The sequence below is a fragment of the Mus caroli genome, unplaced genomic scaffold (assembly GCF_978045245.1).
Source record: "Mus caroli unplaced genomic scaffold, Mus_caroli_1 scaffold_18, whole genome shotgun sequence".
Lineage (NCBI taxonomy): Eukaryota > Metazoa > Chordata > Mammalia > Rodentia > Muridae > Mus > Mus caroli.
Window position 1 is genome coordinate 14,421,643 of NW_028227273.1, and position 12,165 is coordinate 14,433,807.

Consider the following 12,165-nt stretch of genomic DNA (forward strand, 5'->3'; position numbering starts at 1 on the left):
AAATGTGTTCCCAGAGTGTTTAAAAGGGTAATAGCATCATGATAAGTGTATACGAGAGTGAATTTATCACAATACCTATATACACTAGTAAGAATATGTTGGTGAATGAAAGACTGGATTGAAAACCCTGAACCCTCAGTTCTCCATTATTTTAACTGTGCATAGCCATTGTCTTAGTCAGGGTTCATTGCTGTAAAGAGACACCATGACTAAGACAACTCTTATTGAGGAAAACATTTCACTGGAGCTGGCCTCCAGGTTCAGAGGTTTAGTCTATTATCATGGTGGGGAGCATGGCAGCATGCAGGCAGACATGGTGCTGGAGAAGGAACTAAGATTCTACCTCTTGATCCACAGGCAGCCAGGAGGGGACTGTGTGTGTTTCACATTGTGTATGTGTGTGTAGCTAGAGCATATAAAAAGCATATAAGATCTCAGGCTGCTGCCCCCACAGTGACACACTTGTTCTAACAAGACCACACCCACTCCAACAAGGCCACACCTCCTAATAGTGCCACTCCTATGGCCAAGCATTCAAACACATGAGTCTATGGGAGCCGTTCCTATTCACACCACCCTAGTCATCTAGTAAAGTAGAAGAACTGGTAAACCAGTTCTCATTAGGCTGGCAGGTCATATATTGACTATGGTTAAAAATGTGTAGGTAAATGGTTTCAGCTTCCAGGGCTGCTGCTTCACTGGTAAAATCACAACAGTTTTAAATACTCTCTTATGCAGTTCTAAGTTGTTAGAATTCTTTTCCTTCAAATATTTACCTTTAAAATTATATAAAGTGGATATGAATGTACTTGGGATATACAGTTTTTGAAGAAGAATCACCATTAGTATATTAATAATGTTTTCCCCCAGCCCTAGGCTGTCACCTCCCATCCTGAGTGCTTTCTGTCAGTAGGTGCATGTCTTAAAGCACATCGCTCTCCTCAGGAGTGGCTTTTCTTGCCATTCCTAGCTTGTTGTTGAGTAGTAGTTCTGACCCACAGTAAGCAATAAAGGGATGCAAAACTGTTTTGCTGGTTATTAAAATGCAAGCTTTTAGTAGCCAACAGCCTTAAGTGATTATGAAAAAAAGTCAGGGAAAAATAAAGATCATTAAATGATTGTCCATCTTTTCACAGTATAGCAGACTAAGTCGCAAATTGTAAAAGCACTCATTGCCCACCTGGTGAGAGTGTGTGTTTGTGAGAAAGTGTGTGTGTGTGTGTGTGTGTGTGTGTACACATAGAAAAGTTAGAGGACAACATGTTTTGGGTGTAAGCTCATCCTTTCCACTTTGTTGAGGCCGGCACTCAGGGTCTCTCTATTTTTCCTTTTGTGCTGACTCTTCCCTGCTGTCTAGCCTGCCAGGTTCTTGGCAGTTCTAGTGTCTTAGGCTCCCATCTGGCTGTAGAGTGCTGTGCTTACAAATGTGTAATTTGTATGTGGATCAAACTCTGGTCACCAGGCTTGTGCTTCTATCATCTGAGCCATCTCCTTGGCCCCACTTTGGTGTAAGGTGACTTTGTGTTCACTGTTCGTACTGTGAGTGCTTTGCACAGTAGCTACTAGATGCTGGAGACTCATTAGTGAACCTCATAGACATACCCTCTCGGTCTTAACGTTGCGTAAGGAAGGTGCAGTTAAAAGGGGACAGAGACCCATCAGAGGTCAGTTTCATCCAAGTAGAATGCTGACTGTCCTGACTGGTTCTGGGCAGGGGTCCTACATAAACAATGTTTTATCACCATCTTAGCCTCTCCCTCATGTTTCCCATTTCTACAAGGCACTGCAAACCATAGTATATGCAAAAAATACTGAAATTACAGTTAGGTAACTAGATTTTAAAAAAAGATAGAATAGCATGCATGGTGTATGAGGCTGGGAACAAAGATTGTGAAGCCCTGATTTTTTGGATAACATTCAATCTGTATTTGTAGGCTAGTTCATATTTTAATTACTTGCCTTTTTGTTTACAGGTTCAGGGGCAAGTTCACCCTACTCTTGAGTCTAATGATGATGCTCTTCAGTATGTTGAAGAATTAATTTTGCAATTACTAAATATGCTATGCCAAGCTCAGCCCCGGAGTGCTTCAGATGTGGAGGTATGACAAATGACCGCTTTTGTCTTCTATTACCTGTATGCATCTCTCGCCGTACGTTGGCTGTAATGGCAGTGAAGGAGAAAAGGGCTCCCCCGTTCATTCTTCCATCTCTGTAAACTTTGAATTGGGTATGTGGTAGCTTCTATGTGTCTTAGCTGTGAAACGTTCAGATTGTATTTTTCAGCTTAAATAAACAACTTCATGTTACTACTAGAATGGTCTGAGGCAAACCCTCTCTATGTAAACCAGGATGGCCTTGAACTCAGAGATCCCTGTTCATACATACATACAAACAGAGTGCACGCAAAGGTTTCAGTCCCGAAACATTTCCTTTAAGTTTCAGAGAGTCAAAGGGCTGATAATAAAATATCTCAAAGTATCAGAGGGAGAATTATAGAAAACACTGGGGTCAGAGGATGACCTTACAACTTCCCTGGAAAAAGTTACAAAGCAATATGGACATGTGGTGACACTAGAGCTGAAGGCTCCCAAGGTATGGCCGGCATTTAAAGAGTTAAGATAGCCAGGCGTGGTGGCGCACTCCTTTAATCCCAGCACTCGGGAGGCAGAGGCAGGCGGATTTCTGAGTTCGAGGCCAGCCTGGTCTACAAAGTGAGTACCAGGACAGCCAGGGCTACACAGAGAAACCCTGTCTCGAAAAACCAAATTAAAAAAAAAAAAAAATGAGTTAAGATGCCAATCACCAGGATTGTGGTGCAAGCCTTTAATAATAGCACTGAGGAGGCAGGGGCAAGAGGATTAGGTTTCCAGATCAACTTAAACTACACAGGGAGTTCAAGGCTAGCCTGGGCTATGTGAGACCCTTACACAGGGAGTTCAAGGCTAGCCTGGGCTATGTGAGACCCTATCTGAAAAAGCAAAACAAAAGAGTCCAAAGAGTACTTTATTTTTACCCTTAGCTCCTTCAAGTCCCAGGGCTTCAGCTGGGTGGGAAGTGGGACCTGACATGTGAGTTATGGTCTAAGTCCTGGGGGAAAGATGGATTTCAGTTGAGGCAAATAAGAACATTGCTGTAAGGGAGTCTATATAGCTTATTGACTAGATTTCACGAAGCCGTAGGCCTCATCCTCAGGGTTACAGAGGGGGTGATGGAGGGAAGGAGGGGAAGAAGAAGAGGAAGAGGAGGGAAAGAGAGAAAACAAACACCAAATAACATGTTTAGACAGATTTAGAAAATACTGTATACTGGGTAATTCTCATTTCTCAACTCATTTACAGTAGATTCTTTGTGGTGGTTTGGTTTTGCTATTGTTTTTGAGACAGGATGACATATAGCCCAATCTGGCCTTGAACTCAACCTGCTGCTGTATAGTCAAGAATGACTCTTGCTCCGCCTGCCTCCACCTCCCAATTGCTGGGATTTCACGAGTTTCCTACCAGGCCTGATTGGTTTCTTCTGTAAAGTCAGACTTTTAATTCATAATTTCTTTTAAATATGTGTTTATGTTGTTGTTTCACAGAGATCTTGAATAGTATGGCTTGCCTGCCTCTATCACATTGGCAATTTCACTTGGGTTTTCTTTGATCCTAGCTATAATCTTCCATGGTTTGGCAGGATCCAGACTTACAAGAAAGGCTCACAAATCTCACCTTGCTTATTATGTTGATGTTGGTACATTTTAGAAATTTGCTAATCTGCTGACATTGCAAACATAAATCAGATATTCCTATATATATTTACATAACTATGCTTGTTTAATTTCATCTTTAATTAATATAAACAAGGAACAGAAAACCATGTGAAATTCTCATGTGGAGGTTTTGGTGCTGGAGATAGTTTTTGGTGAGAATATGTAAGAATATGACTAATAGAAATATATGTAAGAATATGACTAATAGAAATACCAGTCACATATGTAATAAGCTTTATTATTTCTTTTTAACATATCTCTTGGTATTGCATACAGTTTTATGTATCTGTACACACCTGTGTGTAGGTATTTACATGAGCGCAGGTACCCACAAAGGCCAAAGGAGTTGTATCCCTGTCTTGGTTAGGATTTCTACTGCTGCAGTGAAACACCATGACCAAAAAGCAAGTTGGGGAGAAATGGGTTTATTTGGCTTACTCTACATAATAGCATTGTAGTACATCATGGAAGGAAGTGAGGACAGGACCTCAGATAGGGGAGGAATCTGGAGGCAGGGGCTGATGCAAAGGCTGTGGAGGGGTGCTGCTTTTTGGCTTATTCCCCATGGCAGCTTCTACCTGCTTGCTTATAGAACCCAGAACCACCAGCTCAGGGGTGGCACCACCCAAAATGACCTGGGCCCTCCCCATCAATTAATTACTAATTAGGAAAATGCCTTGCAGGCTTGCCTACAGCCCAGTCTTATGGAGGCATTTTCTCAATTGAGGTTTCCTCATATCTGATGACTCTAGTTTGTCAAATTGACAAAAACCTAGCCAGGAAAATCCATCTGAAGTTGTAGGCAGTTGTGAGCCCCCTGACATCGGCTCTGGGAATCCAACTTAGGTCTTTTGGAAGGACATTGCTTGGTTTTAACCACTGAAATTTAATAATTTCAAAGTGCTGCTTTATAAATTCTGTATCTTACAACAGTTCTGTGGGGGGGGGTGTGTGGGAATATCTTTCTCTTTGCTTACATATTTGAAAATTGACCGTCAGAGCAGTATTGACATAAATGAAGATCCAAGGAAAAAAAATCAATTTTCTGGGGCTGGAGAGATGGCTCTCTGGGCCATAAAATCACTTTAGTGCATTGATCATACAAAAAGAAGTAGAATAGAAAATACTAGTGTGCTTCGTAAAATAAGGGCGAGGTTTATTTAGGAAGCCCTGTTACAGCTCAGTTTCTTTATAAGTGTATAATATAAACTATTGAAAATTATTATCTAACTACTGTATTTATTTGTATGTGAATGTAGACATAAAGGGATCTGCATGTGGGTTCTGGGGATCAAGCTTAGTCGTCAGGCATGGCTGCCCGTGCCCTAACTTGCTGGGTTGTCTGCACCAGAATGGAAATTTAGTATTTTTTACTGCATTTTCTCTCTCTCTCTCTCTCCCCCTCTCCCCCTCCCTCCGTCCCTCCGTCCCTCCCTCCCCTCTCCTCTCTTCTTAATTTATTTTTTTACGTTCACATACAAAGTAGTGTGTTTTTAAAAAAATATTTTGTGTGTGTGTGTGTGTGTGTGAGAGAGAGAGAGAGGGGGGGGGAGGGGTGGGGAGGGGATGTGAGTGTAAGCATGCATGCAGTGTGCATAGGACATCTGGAGTCTGTTCTTCCCTTCCCTGTGGATTTCTGAGATAAGTCCTCAGGGCTGTGCAGCAAGCTCACGCTCCGTGCTGAGCTATGTCACAGCCAGGCAGGATGGACAGCTCCAGACACAGGTGAATGCCATTTATACCTAGTACTTACGCATTCTATCCCTCATTCCTCCTTTTTGTTGGCTTTTCTTCCCTCAGATAATCCTCCCGTCTACTTTCATGTACTGTGAATTGAGGTTTCAGAGTGTTAGGGCTCACAGGGCTGGAGAAGAGCTGCAACTCCAGGATAGAGCTCTTACCTGGGATGCAGAGCCCTGGCTGCAACCCAAAGCCAGAGCGTAGGAAGAGGAGGGGGGGGGAGGGGAGGAGAGAGCACAAGGGCTCCTGTTCTGAATGTTCTTTTGTATCTTCCCCTACCCTCCCAACCGTTTGTGCTGCCACCATTTTAGACCTTTTTATCACCCTTATCATACAGGATAAAGGTTTGCTACTTTATTCTGTGTTTGTTTGTTTCTTTGTTGTTGTTGTTTTGTTCTTTAAGACAGGGTTACTCTGTAGCCCCAGCTATCCTGGAACTCACTCTGAAGACGAAGCTGGCCTTGAACTCAAGAGAACCGCCTGCTTCTGCCTCCCAAGGGCTGGGATTAAAGGCACCACCACTGCTGTGCACCACCACTGCCCAGCTGCTGCTGTAATTTTTAACTACAAGAATTCTTTTGACTTCTAATTTAATTAAAACATGACATTTTAAATATTGGTACCTGGACAGCCTTGAACATAAAATGAGGAGAGGATTAGATAAGTGCTTATATATCTGCTCCTAGGATGTGCTAAATGCACCTATGCCTCCCTCACACCTAGCTCTAGAGTATCCAAGGCAGTGCATTTACTAATTGAATTTCATTCAGGTTTGCATTCAAGGGGCAATGTTCACTTCATTTTATCGTACATACAAGTTGAATGCTGAAAATTTGTTCAAGGTTTTGTAACAGCGACCTCTACTGGCTCTAACTGAAGTATGTGCAAGTGAATTTTAAACATCTGAAGGGAGGTGACAGTGAATTACATTAAAGTAGGGAATTTAGCTACTATAATGGCTCGTTCTTTAACTGAATAACTTCCAGATGTTAGAATTGAAATAGTCTGCTAAAGATGGACCCGTGCGTTCATGGTAGGTCCACCATGTTAAAGCACAGGTTAGCAGTGCAGGGCACTAAGGCTTGTGACCTGGATGATATGGACTCTCACATGAATGCTACTTGTATTTATAACTGGGGTTAAAGTAAGGATGAAATAAATAAGAATTTATTGGAGTTGATATTTGTAAGTCTCCTTCCATGAAACTGAGTGAAGTTTAAGGTGACTTACCAGTCTTGCCATTAGTGTTAATGAAGGTGGGATTCAGGATATGATTTACCTGGTAATAAAAAACTGTGTTTAGTCCCTTAGTGACCTAATTAAGAAACTAATACATTGACAATCACAGGATTTTTGTTTGTAGTGTAAATTATGTGAAAAGCTCACGTATATTCTTTATTTAAAAGTAAATTTTAAGTGATGAACTGTACTTATTTGTTGCTTAGTTATTATTTTCCTCTTTTCTAAGGAACGTGTTCAAAAAAGTTTTCCTCATCCAATTGATAAGTGGGCAATAGCTGATGCCCAGTCAGCCATTGAAAAGAGGAAGAGAAGAAATCCTTTATCCCTGCCAGCAGAAAGAATTCATCATTTATTAAGGGTAAGCTGAAATAAGCCACATTACCTAGGAAAAACAAAATAACTGAATAGTAAAATCCTTTTAAATTTTCCAGGGGTTCATGTTGAGGTAAGGGGGTGCTGTGGTAATGAGTGAAGCTTGGGCAACGTGGTTTCATGTGATTTCATACCAGTAGTAATAAATCGAAGACTTGGGAAAGTTATATTATAGATCTCATTTACTCCAGGGTTGCTAGAAAATAAAATTGTAAATATTTCTCTCTTTCTGGTCAGAGCTAAGTATCCCATAAAGCTTTAAAGTCTGCTAGCACTTTGTGTAGGGCTGTCTGTGAGACTGCAGTGAGGATCTGTGTTTCTGTGGACAAACAAGCTGTGTCTGCTTAAACAAGTTAACCACTTTAGTGCCCCCAGAACTAGAAAAGCGCCAAGAATCCTAATAATGCTAGTTTGGTTTATTTACCATGACAAACAAAATAACTCTCTACCTCACACACACACACACACACACAAATACCTTGTTGTGATATTTAAAACCTTAGTACAAGTTTCTGTTTTTTCCCTTTGAGACAAGGTCTTACATTATTTCCCAGGCTGGCCTTGGCCTGAGTGTTGGCATTAAAGGCTGGCATTGCTACGCCTGACTGACTGACCTGTGCTTTCTCCTCTCCCGTAAGACTTCATCTTCCTTGGGAACTTCTGGCTCCACAGACGCACATACTGTCTTTGAAGTCTAATAATAGGATCATTTAAATGCTTAGTAGCACATAGCATGGAGGTTTGTTGTTTGTTTTGTTTTTCATGGAAAGCCAAGAGTGTGTCATAAGGATAGAGGTATAAGACTCATAGCTATTCCTGGATGCCAATATTACAGCACTCTCATTTGGTATGAGAACGATTTTGTATAGTTTCTTCCATTCCTTCCTGCTTGGTGATATACCACATGCTCCCCACAGCAAGCTCAGACTTTGTGGTTAAAGCACTTACTTACCCAGTACTGTGTACTGCTCCAGGACTGTACACACCAGAGACAGTTCTGCTTCCATCTGTGTGTGCACACGCACGTGTGTTCTACACACAATAGGGTGTGTGTGTGTGTGTTTCTCATGAGTGAACTAGTGAAAATTAAATTATTAAATATTGGTAGTGAGTGACGCGCTTCAGTGAAAGTTAAGCTGGGTTGATACGGTTTTATTTTGTAGTTGATTTATTAGATTTTACTGTGTATGACATTTAAACATGCTTTCCTTTTAATTTTTCAGGAGGTCCTCGGTTATAAAATTGACCACCAGGTTTCTGTTTACATAGTAGCAGTATTAGAATACATTTCTGCAGATATTTTAAAGCTGGTGGGGAATTATGTAAGAAATATACGGCATTATGAAATTACAAGACAAGACATTAAAGTGGCAATGTGTGCTGATAAGGTAGGAGAATCAGCTTCTTTGTGTTGTATTCATAAATTATTACTTATGATTTATTGGATGCTAATATACTCTTCAGAAAGAATAGAAGTGTGGAGCCGGGCGTGGTGGCGCATGCCTTTAATCCCAGCACTCGGGAGGCAGAGGCAGGCGGATTTCTGAGTTCGAGGCCAGCCTGGGCTACAGAGTGAGTTCCAGGACAGCCACGACTACACAGAGAAACCCTGTCTCAAAAAACCAAAAAAAAAAAAAAAAAAAAAAAAAAAGAATAGAAGTGTGCACTGCATTATGTTTTGGGGAGAGATTTCCAGCAATCTCATAGCATACATACAGGTTGTTACTGTGTGGGAATAAGATAGAGGTGGCGGGTACTTAAGTGGCTTTTTAGGAAAGAAGCTATTTTCTGATGGGATTCTATTCCACTTTCTTCACACTCTGGCCATTCTGGTTGTAGATTCTACTTATGTATGTATTAGTGTTTATTCTAACAGAATAATCTAAAGTGAAAGAGATTATCTGGCCTGAAGAATTAAAAGTGTTGTGATATTTTTAAATGGAGATAAAGTACTTGATATTTATGATTACAATTGACTATGAATACACAATATTTGCTACTTTGTTTTAAATGTGTATGTGTGCACAGCACAGGGATTCAGAGAAGTCGGAACACATATTAGATCTCTTAGAAATGGGCTCACAGAGGGTTTATGGTGCTGGAAACTGAGCCCAGGTGCTCTGGGCAAGCTGTGAGTGCTTTTAACAGCCAACCCACCTCTCTAGCCCATCTGCTAAAAGATTTATTTTTATTACTGTGGCACATGGGAGGGGGCATTCTGTGCACATGAGCACAGTTGTTTGTGAAGACCAGAAGAGGCACCAGACCCCTGAAGTTATAAGCAGTTGTGAATTGCCTGCCATGGCTTCTGGGAAACTGATACACTTGTGTGTCCTTAACCACTCGCCTGTCTGTCTAACCCTCTTGCTTGCTACTTTTTAAATGAATCATATAAGTAAAATATTTTTAGTATCTACTATGTGCTCATACAGAAATGAGATACAGAAAAGCGTGTTTAAAAGGGGCCTGGGATCTATTTAACTGGTAGAGTGTGGCCTAGGATGCATAAAGCCTTGGATTTGGTTTCTGGTCCTGGGTAAACAGAATGAGATGCGCATGTGCAAGCAGAAGGATCAGAAATTCAAGGCCAGCCTTGGCTACATAGTGACCCTATGGCTAGCTTCAGTTATATGAGGCCATATCCCTAGAGTTTAAAAATTTTTAAATAACAATGCTTCAAAGTTGTTGAAAGGTGACTTACGTTGTAGCATAAGGTAAACTATACTGCAGTGACACTGTACAGGGCCACAAGAGTGGGAAGGGTGAATTTCAGCAAGAGTAACTGTAGAAAACTTTTTGAAGAAACTTGGTTTTTAATATGTATAGGTGTTTCACCTGCATAGATGCCTGTCGCCATGTTGATGCCTGGCTGCCATGGTTACCTGATTCCCTAGAACTGGAGTTAAGATTGTGAGCCACCATGTAGGTGCTTGGAATGAAGCTCAGGTCCTCTGAAGAACATTATTTATTTATTTATTTATTTGTTTGTTTATATATTTATTTATTATATGTAAGTACACTGCAGCTGTCTTCAGACACTCCAGAAGAGGGTGCCAGATCTCGTTACGGATGGTTGTGAGCCACCATGTGGTTGCTGGGATTTGAACTCTGGACCTTCGGAAGAGCAGTCGGGTGCTCTTACCCACTGAGCCATCTCACCAGCCCACATTAATTGTTCTTAACCTCTGAGCCATCTCTTCTCTAAAACCATTTCTTCCTCCCCCTCCCACCCTACCCCTCCCCCACAGGGCATGTTTTTGTCCTCTTGTGACAGAAAAAAGGAATGCCTAGGGCATTAACCTTCAAGGGAGACTACACTATTACTGACACTTTCATTTTACCTCTGACTACATAGGTATTGATGGATATGTTTCATCAAGATGTAGAAGATATAAATATCTTATCTTTAACTGATGAAGAGCCTTCCACCTCAGGAGAACAAACTTATTATGATTTGGTAAAAGCATTCATGGCAGAAATTCGACAGTATATAAGAGAATTAAATCTAATTATAAAAGTATTTCGAGAACCCTTTGTCTCTAATTCCAAATTGTTTTCATCTAATGTAAGTATATTTTGTTACTTTTGCATGTGTTGTTAAATTTCAGTTCAAATTTGAAGTTACATAATTCATGATTTCTAATTTGTCATGATCACAAAGTGCTGCCACAGTTTCAAGAGATTAAACATCAGAAATTGAAAGAAATCTAAAATAGACTAATTATGTAAGTGAAGATGAAATCACATAATATTCCATCTATCTCAGGGAATAGAGCCTCTTGTTTAGGTGGAAGGTATTTTTGATTCAGTTGACTTATTTGAGTCATTTAAGTGATGCTTATCAACAGCAGCCGTATTGTTGGACACTACATTTAGAGGAGTCAGCAACAGTCCTGTCTAGTCAGGGCAGAGCTGGAAATGTAAGACGAAGAGAGTCATAATGCAACAGTAACAGCGGAATTATTGGGAACACAAGAGATGAGACGCAGGGTAGTGCCCGCACCAACCTCACTAAACCAGGAGATTGTTCAGTGATGGGAACAGCGCTAGCTCTGGAGCGCCAGTCATAGTAGTTTGTGAGCATTAAATAACAGAGAGCAGCAGAGAGCACAGCCCAGGGGCAGAGCACTTGTCTAATCTGCCTGTGCAACCCTGGGTTCAATTTCCACCATTACAAAAATTGAACAATTAGACTGTATAACTAGTTTGTAAATATGCCAAGCACTGCTTATTGAGTTAGTTTAGCTGTATGAAATGCATGGTGTTTAAATTGCTTCGTTAAATTTGCTTTAAAAAAGTAGCAAAGGAGAGATAAAGATATCTGACACAAAAATCCACAATCAAATTTGCTAACTGGTATTCAGTATCAGAGAATCCAAATGGAAACTAGTGAGATGCTTGCATGCGCTGCTCAGAAAGACTTAAAACAAAGACCGCGCCAGCCATGGAGGAGAGTGTGAGTGATTGACTGCTCATGGGTTTGCAAAATTTCAACATTACTTGTAAGGTATAAATTAAATTAGTAAAATTGGCTGGTTTTGTAACACATTTCTACATTTTCTGACAATTCTGTTCTGTTAGTTTTTTGCTTAGAAGAAACAAAAACAAGGCCATACAAAATAGCAGTTTTATTTTATAGCTCAGTGCCTTCCAGTTGTGCAGGGAGACTGTGCTTTGCTCACACAATGGTCAGCTTTTCACCAGGAGTAAAGAATGCAGTGCTGATGCATACATTTGCATAGCTGAACCTTGAGGACTTGAGCAAAGATTCGTAGATTTGTCTCTCTCTACTTCCTGAACAATAACTGTCTAGTCACGGGGAGTTGAGCACTCATTTTCTGGCTGGGAGTTTGGTGGGAGCTGATACAGAGGAGACATAAGGGAACTTTAAAAATTTTTTTTTTCAATTTTTTTTTCCAATTTTATGTGTGATTGTTTTCGTGTGAAGGTCAGAAGAGGGCACTAGCTCTCCTTGGACTGGAGTTAATAGGTGATTAGAGCTGCCATGTGGGTTCTAGGACCTTAATTTAGGTCCTCTGGGAGAGCAGCCAGTGCTAGTA

General features: G+C 40.8%; 1 protein-coding gene across 1 annotated transcript in view; it reads left to right on the forward strand.

The window, feature by feature from the left end:
- Sos1 (SOS Ras/Rac guanine nucleotide exchange factor 1) overlaps positions 1 to 12,165 on the forward strand; it is an 84,161-nt gene that overhangs the window by 17,745 nt on the left and 54,251 nt on the right. Inside the window, exons 2-5 of the mRNA XM_021185997.3 lie at positions 1,974 to 2,099; positions 6,960 to 7,091; positions 8,329 to 8,493; positions 10,461 to 10,670. Of these exons, the coding sequence (XP_021041656.1) occupies positions 1,974 to 2,099; positions 6,960 to 7,091; positions 8,329 to 8,493; positions 10,461 to 10,670 (633 nt within the window). The remainder of the gene's footprint in view (positions 1 to 1,973; positions 2,100 to 6,959; positions 7,092 to 8,328; positions 8,494 to 10,460; positions 10,671 to 12,165) is intronic.